General features: G+C 43.3%; 4 protein-coding genes across 6 annotated transcripts; 2 read left to right on the top strand and 2 right to left on the bottom strand.

The window, feature by feature from the left end:
- The first annotated feature begins 2,902 nt into the window (after window positions 1-2,902).
- Window positions 2,903-7,512, top strand: LOC116262421 (pectinesterase-like). The gene is made up of 2 exons (XM_031641770.2): window positions 2,903-4,021; window positions 6,567-7,512. Exons 1-2 carry the CDS (start codon window positions 3,040-3,042, stop codon window positions 7,262-7,264), a joined length of 1,680 nt encoding a protein of 559 aa, XP_031497630.1. The 5' UTR covers window positions 2,903-3,039; the 3' UTR covers window positions 7,265-7,512.
- Window positions 7,513-9,304: 1,792 nt separating this feature from the next.
- Window positions 9,305-14,531, top strand: LOC116261856 (pectinesterase 2-like). Of its 3 annotated transcripts, none has more exons than XM_031640759.2 (3): window positions 9,305-11,459; window positions 13,802-13,872; window positions 14,017-14,531. In XM_031640759.2, exon 1 carries the CDS (start codon window positions 10,480-10,482, stop codon window positions 11,299-11,301), a length of 822 nt encoding a protein of 273 aa, XP_031496619.1. In that variant the 5' UTR covers window positions 9,305-10,479; the 3' UTR covers window positions 11,302-11,459; window positions 13,802-13,872; window positions 14,017-14,531. The 3 variants fall into 3 exon arrangements, with proteins under 3 accessions (XP_031496619.1, XP_031496618.1, XP_031496617.1); XM_031640758.2 differs by adding an exon at window positions 12,360-12,446 and having other exon boundaries at window positions 13,802-14,531; XM_031640757.2 differs by having other exon boundaries at window positions 13,802-14,531.
- Window positions 14,532-14,861: 330 nt separating this feature from the next.
- On the bottom strand, window positions 14,862-18,230 carry LOC126410473 (auxin transporter-like protein 1). The gene is made up of 6 exons (XM_050080244.1): window positions 18,024-18,230; window positions 17,707-17,922; window positions 17,412-17,597; window positions 16,463-16,575; window positions 16,187-16,366; window positions 14,862-16,067 (listed from the first exon to the last, which is right to left on the bottom strand). The coding sequence occupies exons 2-5, from the start codon at window positions 17,761-17,763 to the stop codon at window positions 16,354-16,356; spliced, it is 369 nt and encodes a 122-aa protein (XP_049936201.1). The 5' UTR covers window positions 17,764-17,922; window positions 18,024-18,230; the 3' UTR covers window positions 14,862-16,067; window positions 16,187-16,353.
- Window positions 14,911-15,782, bottom strand: LOC126410459 (auxin transporter-like protein 4). The gene is made up of 3 exons (XM_050080177.1): window positions 15,582-15,782; window positions 15,378-15,491; window positions 14,911-15,102 (listed from the first exon to the last, which is right to left on the bottom strand). The coding sequence occupies exons 1-3, from the start codon at window positions 15,780-15,782 to the stop codon at window positions 14,911-14,913; spliced, it is 507 nt and encodes a 168-aa protein (XP_049936134.1).
- Window positions 18,231-18,824: the final 594 nt, after the last annotated feature.

Below are 18,824 nucleotides of genomic sequence, written 5' to 3'. Positions count from 1 at the left end.
TGCAAAACTTGGAAGTTGCTGAAATTCCAATGATTTGATCGCTACTCGTAGCTATAAATAAACCGTGAAGAATCTGTCCGTATGAATGGAAACGACGGCACAAAGTTGGTCGGAAAACTTTCTTTTCGATCATGCACCGGCAAGTACCCGCGTTTTTGGGGTAATTTTGCTGGCATTTACCGGTTCTGAGTTTCATTCGACGCCGTTTATTTTGTATTCTTTTGGTCGACAACTTTTAGAGGGCCATCCCGCAGCAGGTGTGCATCATAATACCGTCGTTCAATTCATTTGGATCCACATGCCAATGAAAGAAAAGAAGTACTCTACCCATTGGATCCTTGCTCTCGCTCTGTTAACCGAGGACTTCCACGTAGTTTCCGCAGCCCTGCCGACACATCTGGTCCTCCATCTAAGGGGGAAAAAGAGTATCAGCGCGGGTTGTACTAAAGATTCGAAAAATTATTCTCCCCACAAATTGACTGAATCCAGCAGTTGCAGAAGGCATTCTCAAGTATTGATTTGAATCTTTGTCCCGTTCCTCTCGCACAGGGCTGTTCCAGCACAAGTTCGTCTGTCCTTGTTTTCCCAAATCGTTCCAATGTTGGAGCAAAAATATATGCCACTTACAGCTACGGGGAACTGTAGTGTAGGCCATCGGAACAAACAAAGCCTTTTGTGCCATTTAAATGCATCTGCTAGACTGCCACCTTGAGGTTTAGCTTTAGCTTCGCCTTCAAGTTCTCTCTTTGTTTTTCTTCCCCGTTTGCTTGCTCCAGATGTTTGGTTGTTTGTTTTTGTTAAAAAACTTTAGACAAGCTGTTTGAGAAGACGTTGACCCAGGCACTAATTGGATCTGGGTATGTATGCTGTTTAGCATGCAAGTCCGACAATCCGATCCAGACCCACCGAATTTGCATGTGAAAATGGGATTTAGGCGTAGTGGTCCCTAGTTTGGTTTCAGAGAAAACATATCTGGGTCTGGATCTGATTTCGGTTTCGATCTGATTAATTTTGGGGAACTTGAACTGCCGGAGCTTAGAAGGAATTAGAGCCCAAACAGAAGAATTACAGGGTCGAGAATTGAACCACGTCTTCTTTCAACGCCCTCGGCAGTCTCTATTACCATGTATGGTATGCTTTCTTTCGGGTGAGTAGAAGGTTAACAATCTGCTGCCACCAAAGAAGAGACATGAAGTCCTCTGCTTTTGAGTAGAATTGGATGGGGGCACCCCCACCCTTTGGATCTGTATTCTTCAAATTGCTTTCTTTGTATAAACAAAGAAGATCCTTGTGCAATAACATTACGGGTTTCTTTGTACTAATCCAACGAACAATCACCTGCAACAACATGGCGCGTTTATGGCTTTTCATTGCAGGACACCAAACCACTTTTTTTTTTTTTTTCGGATGGGTATTTTTTAATTGAACCAGTTTTTTAAGAGACTCAAAGAGTAGGCTAAACAATATGAAATAAAATCATGGCAACCATTTTCTAACCTGATTGAAATAAGAATTATATTTAAACTAACATGAAATGAAGATGTTATCAATAATTAAGCAATTGCAATCCTCCATTCTCGGATAAGAAAAGAAGCCAAAACCACCGTAGCTAACGGAGAATAATTGAGAAGGAATTTTTAAATAGGTTCCCTTCAGAAACACAAAATTAGTTGTTACCGTTTATGGATTATCGATCCTAAAGTCGTATTTTGGTTCGCATTTTGAAAAACGTTTATATCAAATGAAAAAAGAAATATAAAAAAAAAAAACATTTTGTGATTTAAATATGGAAATTTAATGAGCGAGTGGGTGAAACCATCGAGCACCGCTTTTCCGGCACCCACCAGTCAACAAGGAGTGTACAATGCCAACGCTCTCCCCCCACCCAAGAACGGGAAAGCAGCCCTTTATTGCAGTTAGATTTATAAAAGGTATTTAATTTATTACCAGCAACAACGCCCAATAAATTCAAAAAAAAAAAGCTACGTCAAGAAAGCAAGACGTGAAGCGGAAGCGAATGTCTGGAAAAGTAACCGCGAAAATGAAGAAATGCCTCTGAGATGGGAAGGCAACCACGAAAGAAGCCAGTTAAAAACAGCCAGTTTCCTGCTAACTTTCCTACCACATCTAGCAACGTCGGTAATCTGATCCTTCTTTTTTTACCTACGAATTGGGGTAAATATATCACATCTATTGATGACAAAACATAACGAGAAGCAATCTGAAATGGTCCCTTCTCAACATCATGGAAAATGTCACATTCTGATTCATATTTGCTAGTCTCGTAGGCCAAAATGTACTGGACAGTATGAAAGATTTACATAAACAAAAGGGTATTCGTTTTTGCTTATTGGTAATTGACAGTAATGGTGAATTATGCAGGCAATGTACCATTCTGTTTGCCAAGAAATAGTAATCCTGTTTAATTAGATCGTTTTCTTTTATGATTGTCCCAACCACCTTAATGATCAGTCTTTCTAGATTCGTTCCATTCTTCATTTTTCTTAATTTGGACAAGGATGTCTACGTAAACGCCATTAAGTTGTTTTTCCCCTTGATTTAAGGACTAGTTTGGACATAAAACAGACACATAAAGGTGATGCCAAAAATAGAATATGAAGAGTTACATACGACTGTCTTTAATACTATTTCTATATCGTTTAGATGGAATTTCGTGAAAACTTCAAACTTAGGTTCTACTTTTCAGTTTTGAGGTTTTTATTTGCTGATTCAGCTGAAAAACAAGAAGATGAATCAGAAACTTTAAAAGTTTATTGAAAGACGAATACATGAGGGGGAAAAATTCTTTTTTACTTATTACAGTTCCGAATTGAGGGAAAAATAAAACGTGTCCATCTAGGAGCTATAGGGTCCTTTCTCTGCAGCTTTTTATTAAAACGATCCATCTCCGAATCCAGTAAGGACAACACCGACTTTCGTGTATTTAGCCACTACCTCAGGAGAGAAAGTTGCTTCGCCACAGGCTCGGTAGTGTGCAGGGCAGAGCAGAACATCGTCGTCTCAGCCGTGCATAAAAAAATGCAGACGGTGAGAAGGGCGACAATGGCGTCCCTCCCCATTCTCCTCCTCCTGCTTCTCGCCATTATGTACATTTCCTTTCCCCATTTGAGGACTCCAGAAGCTCCAAGAAGGTTGCTTCTCGAAGAAACGCACTTTCAGGTTGCGAGATCGACATGCTCGGACACTCTGTACCCGGACCTCTGCGTCGACACGCTCACCTCCTTCCAGGACGACCTCACACAGAAGACCATCCCCCAGATCATCTACCTCACCGTGGACCACGTCAGGAAGAGAGTCCAGAAGTCCGCTACCCGCTGCTCCTCCATCGCCCGCAAGACGAGCGACCCCTGCGAGCTGATGGCCCTCGAGGATTGCCGGCTGCTCTTCACCGGAACCATGGACGAGCTGGGCGCCACCATGAAGGACCTGAACTCGAGCTCCGTGTCGACCAAGACGTACGACGTGAAGACGCTGCTGAGTGCGGCCATGACCAACCAGTACACTTGCCTCGACGGCTTCTCCCACTGCGGTGGCACGGTGCGGGACCGCATAGAGGACGGACTCTACAACATATCGAAGCTGGTGAGCAACTCTCTTGCCATCGCCAAGAAGATCCGTCCCAGGAAGACGAGGAGGGCCCAGGAATCCGGCGACGCGTTCCCGGAGTACGGCGGCATGAGGCACGGGTTCCCCAGCTGGGTGTCGGCCGGCGACCGAAGGCTCCTGCAGGCGAACGTCAGTTCGTTGAAGGCGGATCTGGTGGTGGCGAAGGACGGGAGCGGGAATTTCACCACCATCTCCGACGCGGTGGCCGCGGCGCCGAACAAGAGCGACACCAGATTCATCATTTACATCAAGGCGGGGGGTTACTTCGAGAACGTGGACGTGCCGAGCTCCAAGACCAACCTGATGTTCGTCGGAGATGGGATGTGGAAGACGGTGGTGAAGGCCAGCCGGAACGTCATCGACGGCTGGACCACGTACCGTTCCGCTACCGTTGGTGAGCCGACTATTTCCGCCCTCCCCGTTTTCCTCTTCCTTTTCCTCACGTTAGAATGGTGGAGGTGTCTGCCCCGAGCGAACGCCTGGGTTCAACCGAGGCTGGCCTTGGGTTATGACCACGACTGACGACGTTAAATCAATTTTACGAACCTGATTTTAACGTTAAAACTCTTTCGTTAAGTAATATCAGGTCGCTAACCTGATTTTGCTGTCCTACGAACGGGCCCCTTGATGTGGGCGTTCTTAACAAATTTAACGAGTTAAAAAGGATAAAAAAACTCTTCGAGTTTGTGCCTGTCGGGTTGCCTGGTTTAAGCTTAATTAGGTCGTGATCCGTCCTAATGTGCAGAACTAGGCTGTACTTGTGTTCAAGCATGCTCGTTCCTGGGTAGTTGACACCGACACCCTTCATAGTTCTAAGGGCGGCAAATGTTAGCCTTTGCTCATGTTTAGCTTTCTTTGTAGATGCGCTAATTTAATTTACCTTGAATGGAAAAAGGAGCATGTTTAATTGGATGATTTAGTTAGGGGTCCTACATACATACATGGAGCATGTGTATGGGAGTTAGTGTAAAGATCACAAGGGATTGAGTGCTGGATGTAGCATTGGGTTCCGTGCTAAAGTGAAATGTCCATGTGAGACTCCGCCTTGTACCCACTTAGTCTACAACTTTCACCAGGCCAGCTGCCCCACTCCCATGCCATGTGTTTCTTTCTTTGCCAACTGTTTGCGCAAACATGGATGGGCAATTAATGCAAGATGTCGCGGATGGCTAAGCTTATCCCCCTTCTGGAAAGAGCCTTATTCATTCATTCATTCAATAAGCACTCGAATTTTGACAGCCTGGGATGGGCCCTGGAATATGGTGCCATTTCTTCAACTTAGCTGGGGCTGGGCTCCATGCATCTTCATAATGAAGCCCAAGCCACAATGGCTGCTAGCCTTGGCGCTGCTGCTGTCAGTGTCGGCTTCCTATTCAACCTAGCCGTTGGGATGACCTGCACCCGACGGCAGACATCAAGGACTCCCCAACGGTCATTTTCTCGGTTCTATCAGAGACACAAGTTCTGCAGAACAGAACCAGAACCCCCTCGCATGATCACATTCCGTGATTCTAAGCCCTGATTATCCTCAATCCTAAGTTGTTAAGGGAAAAAAAATTTGTTTACAGGGGAAGTGGGTGGAGAAGGTTTTATTAGTGTTTTGGAAAACTTAGGATACTTTTGTAGACTATATAGTGAGGAGACAGAGAGAGCCATCATATGAGAATCTTTTTCCGCACACCATTTATAAAAAGAAGGGCTGAGAATCGGCACCAGATATGGTATGCATAATTAATTGTTGGGAGGGAGTCCGTGACCTTCCGCGTCGGGCCAATAATGGCCTCTCTCTATCTCTCTGCTGCTGCTGCTGCTGCTGCTGCCGGCAGGAATGGAGGTCCTGTGAAAGAAAGAAATCTATAAAGAATTTTGATGGGTGTAGGGAGCAGATTAGCTGTCACTCACCCAATTTTGCAGCGCAAAAAGAAGGCAGAAATGCCTTCCCTCTGTGGTGGGGCGCATTTACTACACTAACTTTGCATGTGATCCCGTCAGAACACTCGACCCCCTCTCTCCGTCTCCCCATGGACACGGCTCTTTCATTCTACAGAATGAGAGTCAACAGGGTTGACTACGATTTTGTTGCTCAACTCACACCACCGTCTGTGGTGGATCGTCCTGGGTGAGAAAGGACCCGCACCAGCGAGTTCCTAAAAGGAACTACGTGACGGAAAGGAAACTAATATAATAGAGGAAGTTTAGCTTTAGAAATCATGAGGAAGTTTAGCTTTAGAAATGAAGGCAAAAGACGTAGGTCATTTCAATCTGTTCACTAAACGAGGTGATTTCTCCTTGTTATATTTGTATCGCCTTAATTTAAGTCAGCTGCCAGCATTTTGAGCAGCATTCTTTTATCAAGGTAAAAATGTGAAACGTACCAAGAGATCGAGACCTTTATAGTTGGGGCTTTCATTTCACATCTAATTTGAATAAGTTGGAAATTAATTATTGGGGATAAAGTCTTTTGGCGTATTTTATCTAGTGGCACTTTATCTTTGAATTTTTCATGTCGGTCCCTTGGATTTTCATATTAAAACTACATTTTTATCTTTGACTTTTCGTCTCTGACCTTTGTTCTTTCAAGGTTTTATATCATTTCCTTTTGTCATATCCCATTCCCATCCCGTCCTTGTAATACGTATCACGGGTGCGCACTATCATGCTCCGACTCCTCAGCTAACACACTAGAAAGAATATTTTCACACCGCCTGGCCCACCTGTGTGGAACTTAGCTTTTGTTCTTTACCGCGACAACACTGTGTGCTGTTTTTTGGCAAATTCTGTCATGTTGCTAAGTTTTTATATTTAAAAAATGAAAATGACTATTATATTGTTCATAAGCCAAAGCTACTTAAAATTTCCCAACCACAGAAATGATCTAAAATATTCCTGTTAAGTACAGTTACTTTTTTTTTCATCCTAGTTAATTTTCCGAAATGCAGGTGTGTCCGCCGATGGGTTTATGGCAAGGGACATGACCTTCGAGAACTCGGCCGGTCCGAGCAAGCACCAAGCGGTCGCCTTCCGAAGTGGGTCCGATCGATCCGCGCTCTACCGGTGCAGCTTTGCGGCCTACCAGGACACTCTTTACGTGCATTCGCTCAGGCAGTTCTACCGGGAATGCGACGTCTATGGCACGGTGGACTTCATCTTTGGCAATGCAGCTGCCGTCTTTCAAAACTGCAAACTCTACGCTCGGAGACCTAATCCCAATCAACAAAACATATTCACGGCACAGGGCAGAACGGACCCGAACCAGAACACTGGAATCTCCGTCCAGAATTGCAAGGTAGCGGCTGCCTCCGACCTCATCCCGGTCAAGTCCAATTTCTCGACGTATCTTGGCCGTCCGTGGAAGGAATACTCCCGGACCGTTTTCATGGAGTCGTACCTTGAAGATTTGATAGCACCGGCCGGTTGGCTTGAGTGGAATGGAACCTTTGGACTCGACACTTTGTATTACGGGGAGTATATGAATCGGGGCCCCGGCGCCGGCACCGGGAATAGGGTGACCTGGCCTGGGTACAGAGTGATCGTCAATGCTACGGAGGCCAGTCAGTTTACTGTTCAGAACTTCATCCAGGGTACCGATTGGTTGCCCCAAAGTGGGTTTCCGTTCGCCACTGGCTTAGCTTTATAGTGGAGCAGGATTTCCCCTGCTGCCATTCCACAGCTGTGGATGTTGAATTGCAAACGACATCACAGTGACTGCATATTTATTTTGGCAATGGTTTCCTGTGTTCTTCTTTTCAAGTGCCTCTTAATATATATTAGCAAGTCTAGATATATATAATAAGAATGTTTTCTTTCACACTTTTCATCGGTGCCTCTTAATATATATTAGCAAGTCTAGATATATAATAAGAATGTTTTCTTTCACACTTTTCATCGGTGTATTCTTATTCATATCTCTCAGCCTCAGCCTCTCTCCATGTGTGTGTGTCTGTGCTTCTGCCCTTCAATACGTAGTGATGGAGTTATTGGGGACACATGTAACATTTTGTGCTTGTTTGATAGAAAAGGTACCGTGAAATTGGTGTTTATCATAACCAAGTTTAATAAGAAAGGAATTAACCAGGAAAGGTTTTGCTTTCTGAATTTGGTTTTGAGGAGCAAATTTCTCAACTTAATTCCCATTAAACTTGTTCTGCTCTTACACATCTTGTATCAACTTGACAGGGCAGGGCTTCCTTTTTTTTTTTTCACGAGAAAATGGCTGAATTAGTACCGCCTGATGATTCCATTCCAGCCGTCTTAGCTGTTAGTAGGATGGAAAATGACAAAACATGTTTATTTCTTTAGATTTATCGGTGGAAAAGAAAGTTTTTTGTTATTTAAAAACTGCTGTTGACTTCCGGGACAGAGTTCCTCGTAAATGTATTATTGAAGAAAGTTGTTTTTTTTTTCTTTTACTCAAACATACGGCTGACACGCATTTACTATTGACATAAGAAACAAGAGGGTAAAGAGTACATTTTTTGTTTGATAATTTTGGTTGACTTTGACATCGTGGAAAAATGAAAAAATGCAGTTCTTCTGCTGAGTTCCTCTTTTACCAACTAAATCACCTCAAATGTTGAAACGCTTCTCTGAAATTAATTAACGAAGAGCAAAGAAGGTTCCTAGCAGCTTCAATTTTTTATTTTTTTTCTTCCCAAGATTTCCTTACATTGGATGACTGATTTAAGTTAGCATAAGAAATTCAAAGAGAAAACCGCAAAAAGTGAACAGGGAAAACTATGTCAACGGCTTAAGTTAGCGGTGAGGTTAACGCTTAACCCACTTGGCAATGGGTGCAAAAGGTTTAGGATTGGGATGCCTCGTATTGGCCTTTGAGGTTTTCAACGTGTGGAAAGCCGTTCATCTGAATCAAAGGGGGTGTATCTTGCAACTATTTCATGAAAAACACCTAAACAAATTGAGGCAAATTTTTGAATCACTTTAATCATGAATATATCCAAACAAATTGGGGGCAGGGAACACTTGTTTAGTGTTCTATGAATCTTCTCAAATCTTTAGACAGATTGACCATAAGACAATTACAAGTTGTTTTCTTTGCCAACCAAGCCATTTAGGAACACTGTGTTCCAAAGAAAACAATGTTTCAGTAACCAAACACCACCAAAATATTGCCAAGTGCGCGTCATTTCATGAAGGACTCTTTCCGGTGAACGCGGCACCGAATGGCATCTCTAGAAATCCAAACTCAGAAAACACCAAAGCAGTCGTTGTGCACTCCATTGTCCTTGCTATTGGAAAAAGTTGTATATAGGACATGCACATATAGTATTCGTTTTATATTGGTCTTTCCAAGAGATTCTAAGGACGGCCTTCAGCACATGAGGCTCTGCAGGGACCTCCTATTTTTCGGTTGTAAAAGTTAAAAGGTATTTTGCTACATGTACATCTCATCCCGAGAGATTCCAAAGCATGCACATGATGAGGTTTGTAAAACTCGTTGTACACTGAAAGGCACTCGCATGGCAATGTACTATTGTTCTCTTCTCTACTTGTACATCCTCCCTCCTCCAAAATCTGCATCATGGACGGAGACGAAGTTCTACACTTGTAGACTTCGCCTTATGAAATACGGCCATGTGTTCCAGTGGCTGTATACGTACTCCTTCAGAAGTCATCAAAATGACATATTTCTGCACACAATTTAATGCGTAAGCTTCTAGAAACACGTATATCAAAATTCATTAATGGGTGGTATGTATAGGACTCCATTACTAATGGAATGTAGATTCGAAATACATTTTAGCGCTCGAGTCAGAATCAATTTATTTTGAAAACAGACACTAAGGAGCCATATTGCTTTTACATGGGATCATTTGATCTCGCGCTGGACGAAGTCATACTTGGGATAGGAAAATGATATGTGATGACTAACTGAAATTTGAAAGTCATCAACTCAGACTCGTTTTGGTTTGCTCTGCGTGACGTGCTCTAATTAAAAAATAAATGTAAATACGACTTAAACGAGATGATTCATGAATGTAGAAGCTAACTACGTAAGCAGATCATTAGATAGTCACAGAACTCAACCTGTTCGCGCTCGGCCAATAGTTTGAGTGAGCAGAACTAATTTAACTTGAACGAATGAACCGAGCTGACATGAAAATTGCATGAGCAGAACTGACTTAACTGATAAGCTGCTTGCTTCGACGTCCAGCACTACAGGATCAAGTGGAGCTGGGGAAGGTTGTTGAACAGTTGCTCTTGCGTGAAGCCCACCTCCATTGATGCAGTATTGGCTTGCAGAAGCAACATATCAAGGCAGTCGTCGATGGGTGGACGTCCCTCAAGTCATGGCCGACAGTTCAGTTTCAACACGTAGGTCGTGCTTCGCTAATCTTTAAACACTGCATCGAGCTCCATAATTGAAAGTATTAAAATTTACGAGATTACGTCTTAATGCTTTGAACCACTTGAAAGATCCACTTCTACGTCACCGCCCATTTTTTTTTCTCGAAACAAATTATGTCTACCATTCTGGTTTAAATTTTCACAAAAAATAGCAGAATATCGGAATACATGTCCAAGCTCTACACTTTGACCAAAAAAAAAATCTGACAATTCCAATTTTTCAGTCTATCCTTCTTTATATTTCATTAAATGTAATTTAATAAATCGGAAGGAGGATGTGTTTCACCAAGGCAGTTGAGTATCGGACATGGATTGTTGGTGACGGCACTCAACTGATCTGCCTTCTCCTTTTGCAGACGCACTCATGTGTGCCAAGAGCCGTGGGTCCCGCCAGCTTATGTGAAGGGCGGAATTGGTGCTTCGCAGCTTGCTTGGGGCAAGTTGCCGACGCGAGTAACAGAAACCGTGGCCACGACCAAGATAACGATGGCGTTAATGCTATCCTCCACTTCCTTTCCGCTACTGCTTCTCGCCCTTCTGTCCCCTGCAACAGCCACCGTTGGCAAAGCTTCGGAGGATTATGACCAGAAGTCGCCGGTTGTCGACCAACAAACCAACTTCCTGGTAGCGCGATCGACGTGCTCGGAGACTCTGTACCGGGACGTCTGCGTCGACACGCTCACTTCCTTCCTGGAGGACCTCAGGCGGAAGACCATCCCCGAGATCGTAGCCCGCACCATAAAGCACGTCCGGGAGAGGGTGGAGAAGTCTTCCTCTCGGGCGTCCTGGCTGTCCAGGAAGACGAGCAGCCCCTGCGAGCTGATGGCGCTCGAGGATTGCCGGCAGCTCTTCCACCGGACGCTGCAGGAGCTGGACGCCACGCTCGAGGACCTGCATAACACCAACGTGGTGAGTTCGAAGGCGGCCGACGTGAACACGTTGTTGAGCGCCGCCACCACCAACCAGTACACGTGCCTCGACGGCTTCTCACACTGCGACGGCTGGGTGAGGTCGCGCATAGAGAAGGGCTTCTACAACATCTCCAGGTTGGTCAGCAACTCGTTTGCGATCGCCAAGAAGATCGATCCCACGAAGGAGAGGAGAGCGGTCGAATCCGGCGAGGCGTTCCCGAAGTACGGCGGCATGAAGCACGGCTTCCACAGGTGGGTGTCCGCCGACGACCGAAGGCTCCTGCAGGCCAACGTCAGCCGCGCCGTGGCGGACTTGGTGGTGGCGAAGGACGGGAACGGCCACTTCACCACCATATCGGAGGGCGGTGTCGGCGGCGCCGAACAAGAGCACGACTAGGTTCGTGATCTACAAGGCCGGGGGCTACTTCGAGAATGTGGAGGTGCCTAGCTACAGGCCGAACCTAATGTTCATCGGAGAAGGAATGTGGAAGATGGTGGTGAAGGCCAATCGGAGCGTTCGGGACGGCTGGACTACCTTCCGCTCCGCCACTGTCGGTCAGTAGCATCCTTCCCCTCCTCGCCTAAATCCCCTGCTCTGCCTCCTCTTCTCTCTCTCTCTCTCTCTCTCTCTCTCTCTCTCACAAACGCACAACCGGGGGCGCACTCATACACCTAAACATCGAACGGTCAATCTAACTTTAGGATATTAAATATACATGCACACTAATACGATGTTAGTTTCTTCTTTTTCTTTTTTTAATATTAGAAATAGAATGGTAAAAGAGTTAGCTAGCCAGGCACATTCTCCGAGTTCATGGAATATGGAATTTTTTCTTAAAAAAAAATATTACGACTATTACTTTTGTATTAATTGGAAAAAGTTAACTCCATACATTAATCTTGTTCTGTGCCACCAATTTAGCTAATCACAAAATCCATAAGTAAGTCGGCGTAATTCTTATATTTATTCAGTCTGCATTTTAAATAAAAGTGACGGGCATACCGTTTGTTTACTGAGATCTGTTCACATCAGTCATAAGAACCTCACGCCCTCTAAATACCACATATAGTAAGAGATAATATCACGAGTTATCGGTGCGAAAATCCTAGAGAAATGTTCTTCAAGGGTGAGAGTAGTGTACAAGTTAAGAATCTATATAAATGTATGTAACAAAGGTAATTATGTCTTTCAAGTTTGTGTCCCTTGTGTTTTTTTTTTTTTTTGAACATGTATATTTCTTCCTATACATGTATGACTATTCAGACTGGATCTCCATCTTACTTTGCTAGATCAGCTCCGAATTCATAAAAATGGTTAACGTAGAACCCCATGTCCTTAGTCACAACACTAACTCTTGCGATTTAATGCACATCAAAATGCGATATCTACGGCACGGTGGACTTCTTCGTTGGCAACGCCGCTGCCGGCTTCCAAAACTGTAACCTCTATGCCAGGAGACCCAATCCCCAACAGAAGAAGGTGCTTACAGCGCAAGGGAGGACGGACCCGAACCAGAACACTGTGACACTCCTATTGAAGTGGTATATGTCTTCTTCTCTCCATCGTAGTGGACTTCTTAATCCAGCATTAAAAAGTAAAATGAAGCAATTATGTTCATGTGGATGCTCAACCACATGCAATTGTGAGAAAGTCTGAAAAACTAGCAAAATCCGGTACGTGACCCCCTGTCGACGGGGGAAGTAGGAAGATCCGATACGTCTAGTGTCGGTGGAGGGAAGGACCGCAGCAAAAATGTGACATCTCTTTCGACAGCGATCCGTGGATTAATGGTACTGTTACCACACAGTCAATCTGAACTATTCATTGGCCTTAACTAAATAAAGCTAGGTTATGTGGACCTCTTGAAAGTGGGTTAGGACCACGCTTCTGCTATGGCTTTCAACAACCTGCCAGCCCCTATCAAACTATATCGTGATATTCAGCATCCAAATATCAGGATATTCCAAGTTCGGAGTTTGTGGGTATATTTGTTTGGCCAATTGCGTTCGAATCTTTCGCTTAGAATGGACTTTCCTTCGTTCGGCTGCTCCTTGGACTTACCTCATCCCGCCTCCATCCCACCAGTGTAATTGCTATCTGATGCTCGTTACGTAAGGATGAGGGAGACGTGGTGTAATGGAAAAGAGCGAATATATAAAGATCAAAAGGATCTCCACCCATAAGTCGCAGTTGATCGCTTGTTCATGTATATCAAACATAAGACAAAGTTTTATAAATTAATTAGCGGCCTGCACCTCTTGAAGTGAGCCGCTACAAAGTGCTCCGACGAGGCTCCAAGTTTGGGTGCCTTTCTAAGGCCTTTAAAGAACACTTCACCAAAATATCAGGATATTCAAGGTTTATAAAACATAACTGGAGAAAGAGTAATATTTTGTTTGGCCCAATGTAACTGGAAATTTTGCTGCAAAAGGATCATTCGTACCCAGTCTACTTTATCCTCTGCTCCGCCCATTAAAACTTGAAAAAAGCATGCCAACAATGAGGGTTGGCCCCCCTTGCGAGTTATCTCTCACCTGTGCCGACAACTACTACCACCTCTGGATACCAGAGGGTTAGGCTTTGAAAACCAGGTAACTTTTTCAAAATTTTACCCAAATGAAATGGATGTTGAAAATTAAAAATGTACAATAGAACACTCCGGATTGACATAGGTAGCAGAGTAAATTGTACATGTCTCTAGGTAACTTTTTTTAAAAAAAAATCTTATAAATTCTCATTTATACATTCAAATGAAAAACGCTCCAGAACATAGATCCGCAAGTTTGAAAGGAAGATGGAGCTAAAATTTTAGAAAACGAAAGCTTCTCGAAGACACTTCTAAGTTCTATAATGTGAATGCACGTTGTTGTCTCTGCTGATAGCTGCTTGCTTGCAGACGGGAAAAGCATTGCCACCTTTTGCTGGGGTCCAATCTGGCCGTAGACGTTGCAGACTCAGCGCTATCAAGTTTGTATCTCTTTCTGCCTTTCTCTATATCGTTATGGCATTAATCACACCTTCTTTCCTCCTACATGAGAGTGGAGGCGTGAAGCTTCTGCACGGGGGAAAAAATGGCGTCTCAGCTAGCTCTTGTGCTCCTCTTATTCTCAGCCCTTCTTCTTCCTTCTTCCATGGCATCATCCGGCAGCGATGTGCACTACGAGGTGGCCAAGTCCGCTTGTGAAGGAACGCCGCACCATGAGCTGTGCGTCTCCACGCACGCCTCCTTCGACGGCCTCGCCTCCATGTCCACCCCTAAGATCATGGAGCGCCTCGTCAAGGAGATCGCCAAGGACGTGGATGTCTCCTGCTCCAACACTACAGCCATCGCTAAACTGCGAGAGCTCAGGAAGATAGACAAGGAAGTCCTCGTCGGATGACCGGCTGCCTGCCACTTAGAACCCTTACTACATTTTTGCATTGCTTAATTGAAACAAAAACAAATGGCACACCATTTGGAGAATTTGGCTGTTTACGTTTTGATGGGTCATTTACAACTTCAAAAATGATATTATTTATAGAAACGAAGCGGTCTCAGTTGAACACAGGCTTCCTCCATTTTATATGATATCTGGTTAATTTCTCGTAACTTATTGAGAAATACTGATGCCTTCAATATCATACAAGAATTAAAAGCTGTTTTGTAGATGTAATCTTTTTTAAAGTTCAACTTTTTCTTGAACTTATGTTAATGTTATTTTCATCTATCTCTCTCTCTCTCTCTCTCTCTCTCTCTCTCTCTCTCATAGAATGTTCTTGTAGTCCAAATGGAAAGTTCACTCAACAATGACCATGTCAAAAGACCATTGAGCAATCTTTTTGGCATGTTGAATGGTTATGCAAGAGAGAGAAATTTTTATCAATGACGCCGAGCAATGCAAGAAGTTGTGACAGATGAAGAACTGAACAAGCCATTCTAAATGGCCCATGCAACGATTTGTATTAAGAGTGTTCACAAGCATATGCCAGCACAGTCATAAAGTAGTACCAAGTAGTAAGAAAACCCTATGTCACATAATGCTTTGTGGGACATTGGTAACATTTGTCAAAGAAACCAAATGACTGAATCTGCTGCACAAATTTGGTCATGCTCGCCCAACCACCAAAACCAAATCCAAAAATGAAAACCCAAACTGCTATGAATGCGCTCAGGAAGAACATCACACGCCTGCAGGCTTGTTCCGTTTCTGATTGTATCTGCAATTTCAATTATATGGCAATAGCATAAATAGCAGAAATATGGACAGACGAGTGTCTTGGCGTTAGAAGAAGAAAAAGAAAAGGAATTCTAATTCAAGCTCTGTAGTGAAAGTGGCAGAGAAAGAAATTACCATTATGAATTGTCTTTGCTTATAGGACTTCATAAACGCAAAACTAGGAATGATGTAAACAGAAAAGGAAATGAGAAAGGCTCCCATCACCGAGTTTAAGGGTCCAAAAAATGGAATAGCCAAAGCCAGGAACCCGATTACCAGCACGACGGGCACCCTCACCAGTGCTCTCAATGCAAACTTCTTCAAGTGAACACCGGTTAGCTTTTCCCATGCTAGAAATAAAGGGTTCACATTCAATAGGAATGCAACATACTTCAGAAGACAATGAAACGATGAAAAATCAGTTGCATATCTGCTGGAACAGAACACCTCCAGAAAAATCTAAGCAAGAAAGGAGCTCACCTGGTGCAAAATCATAGAAATAATGCAAGCATTTTTCATTTTTGATGGAGGAAGCACCCCAAAGGCATTGGATCTATGAAGAAGAATGTCGCCGTATGCCCAGTAGACAGCAACAGAGTCGGGAATAGTTAACAAATAGGTATAAAGCACGGCACAGGCGTAAGCATATTTGTATTTCTTGGGTCTCCACATTGCTTCCATCAACTCGCTGCAGAAAGCATGACTCAATCATTGAACAGACACATGCTATATATCCACCTGAATACCAGAAGGAGAAAGTTCAAACTCATGCAGTGACGCCATGATGAGTTTGGGCTCTTGAAAAGGAAGCATTACGCAAGGATAACGTTAACTGATGAACATTAGCAGATAATTGAATGCAACTGACATGCAGAGTCCATGACTCCCAAAAGAGAAAAAAATGTTTGTGGCCCCAGTAAAGAAGTCGACCATGTTCTTTGGTCCCTGATGGTGAACATTCTCAACCTACAATTAAATGCCTTTTCTGTCAGTTAGCCCCAACTAATAGAATTGACTACAAGAAAGCGCAACAGAAACACACACTTGCAAAAAAATGAAGAACTCATGCATCGTTCAACCTTTACCTGACCGTGCTAGACAGAAGCAACTGTCATGTATGCTGAAGTGAGGCTTGTAGTTGCTATTCCAAGGATTGAAACAATACGAAAATTATGAACAGAGGGAATGAGCACAATGGGAATGGCTAATGTGCCAAAAAAATAAAGCCACTGCCTCTTGTTCCAGTTTGAATTCATGTAACCTCACTGCACAAAATTATTCCACCTAAATATCAGCACTTGAATTCATAACTTCAGCAATGCATCAAGTTCTATTAAGTTGTGAGAACCGATATGATTTACCTGGAACATGCGATCAGTTGATTTATGCATGCAAAAGTAAGAGCAGCCATGTTGAAGAACAGAACAGAGCCACCCAGCCACTTCCCAGAAACTACTTCAATGACCTCATGGTACTGCATCCAAATATATATCGCAGAGCCTGATGAGTTGAACCCTTTGTACCATATAACCATACAGTTTAGCAATAAAATAGACAATATCACATGCAAATCTGGGGTTTTGTATATCACTTAAGTCTAAATGCAAAACCTTTGGCACAAGGAAACACGTACGTACATCACTTTTTTCATATGATATGAACTGCTCAAGCAAGTGAAGAGAGTTCTGATTTGTCTGAAGCATGAAGAAGTAAAATGAGATTCTATACATGGAGAAAAATCCAACGTATTTAGTCACATCCGGTTCCCGGAAGCAAAGAGAACCAATTAGAATTAGAGTCATTAGACATTGTAAACAGAAGACCAAGCATTTGGGAGGATTGAGGAACTGCTCTAACGACTTAAAACAGTAGAAGTGCATAAAAGTTTTAGAAGCATTCCACAGAGTCGTGGTGGTAGACCAAGGGAACAGCCCTTAACACGGAAAATTCGTCCATTTTCACCCCATGTGCCAAAAGAATGCTCTCATGGGTTTTAAACTTGTCATGTCCAGTCAACTTGGTGGTATTTTACAAGTCTTACTGTCTTTCTCATCAACAAAGAGCAGCATCTGTATTTACCGAAGAATAGCAAGAACGAAAACGCCGAACAGGGCAACAAACTATGGAAGCAGAGGAATAAGCGCAACACGAGCATAATTGACTGCAGTCATCCATAATTACCAAACTGTGAGAACCATAGGGAAAAAAAAAGTTGAAACAGGAAAATGAAACTAAATGGACCACCAGAAAAGGAAAAGCCACGAAAGAAAGCAGGGGAGGAAAGAGAGAGAGAGAGAACATGCGAAATACCTCTAGAATGTGCCTTTTATGGATGATTCCAATGTCCCACGTTCTCCTAGAAGCCTCAGCATGGAAGAGGCCAAGAAGGTACACAGCCCAGCATCCAAAAGCTCCATAAAGAAAGTGAGACGCTACTCCATATACATAACCCATTTGGGAGAACGTGTATGGAAGTGTAAGAACCAAGGACCCAACCTAATCGACATTAAACGACCACTCAGAGCTCAGAAGGAACAGAAATTAGAAAAAGCAAACAACAAAGCAGAAAAAGAAAAAACAGAAGCATGGAAGAAGAAAAGTTTGCCTGAGCAGCAACAGCATTAAGCCAAGCATCATAGACAGAACCACCATGCCAAACCATAGCATTCCACCAAGACGTGAATTAACTCCTTCCAACTGCAGGTGTTTCGCAATCCGGTTGTTGCTCCATCCTTATTCCCACCACTTCACAACCGCCCATATCATCTATTTCTCCATCGCGGGCAGAGCGATTTATTTCCCTCCTATCGTCCATGGATACCTAGAAACAAAGGCTCCTCGAATACCAACCTCAGATTCTTCCTAAAGCATTCAAAGGGGAAGAAACTGACCACCATCGAAGTTCAAAAGAGGCGCCATTACCTATAAGAAGAGGCGGAGGACCGGGTATGACATGGTGAAAATGGCTGTTACCTGAACTGGCGGGCATCCAAAGAAAACCACCACCTTTCTCCCTCGTTTCTCCCTCTGTTTTCGCTCTTATAGCATGAATTGTGCTCTTCGGCGAGAAGAAAAATGGTGTCAATCAAGAGCGAGTCAAAATGGACGAGAGAGACAGAAAGAGTGACGTCCATCTGGTGAAACAGACCAGGAAGAAGAAAGTACAGGTAATGCATCAGTAGCCGACTCGGCCCTGTCTACTGCCTCCAGATTGAACTTTTATCACTTTTGTTTTATTCCAACGTTGCTTCAGTGCATCTTATGGAAAGCTGTCGACAGATTCGAGGGAAGATGTTGGCATGCGGATATCTTGATACACTTTTTTCATACATTTTTAAAATATGCGGGCCCGTTAAGATGATAAATGGTGATCAGTAACCAAAAGCACACAGGGTAGAGGGCATTTGAAAACCCAAATTGAGTATTTCGTAAACTTGATTTGGAAGTTTCTAAATGGAAATGAAAAAGCTGCTCGCCCCACCATTTCTATGATGAAAACTCGAGTTTTCAGAACGAAGAACATATAGAGTTTCAAATAAAGTGTTTCCTCTGGCACATGAAGTTTATGAAATTCCTAGCTAGGGGAACTAGTTATTGTCATTAAAATAAAACTATGTTGTATGAAGTGAAAATCATTGCCATTTCACGCAACCAAAACTTGATTTTTATTTTTTGACTATTAATTCAATCGAAAAATCAAGTTTCTACGTTTCTGAATCTTGT

Source organism: Nymphaea colorata, chromosome 10, assembly GCF_008831285.2.
Source record: "Nymphaea colorata isolate Beijing-Zhang1983 chromosome 10, ASM883128v2, whole genome shotgun sequence".
NCBI classification, from domain to species: Eukaryota; Viridiplantae; Streptophyta; class Magnoliopsida; order Nymphaeales; family Nymphaeaceae; genus Nymphaea; species Nymphaea colorata.
The sequence above is the reverse complement of the archived record's forward strand: the minus strand, read 5'-3'. Positions and strand labels throughout refer to the sequence as shown.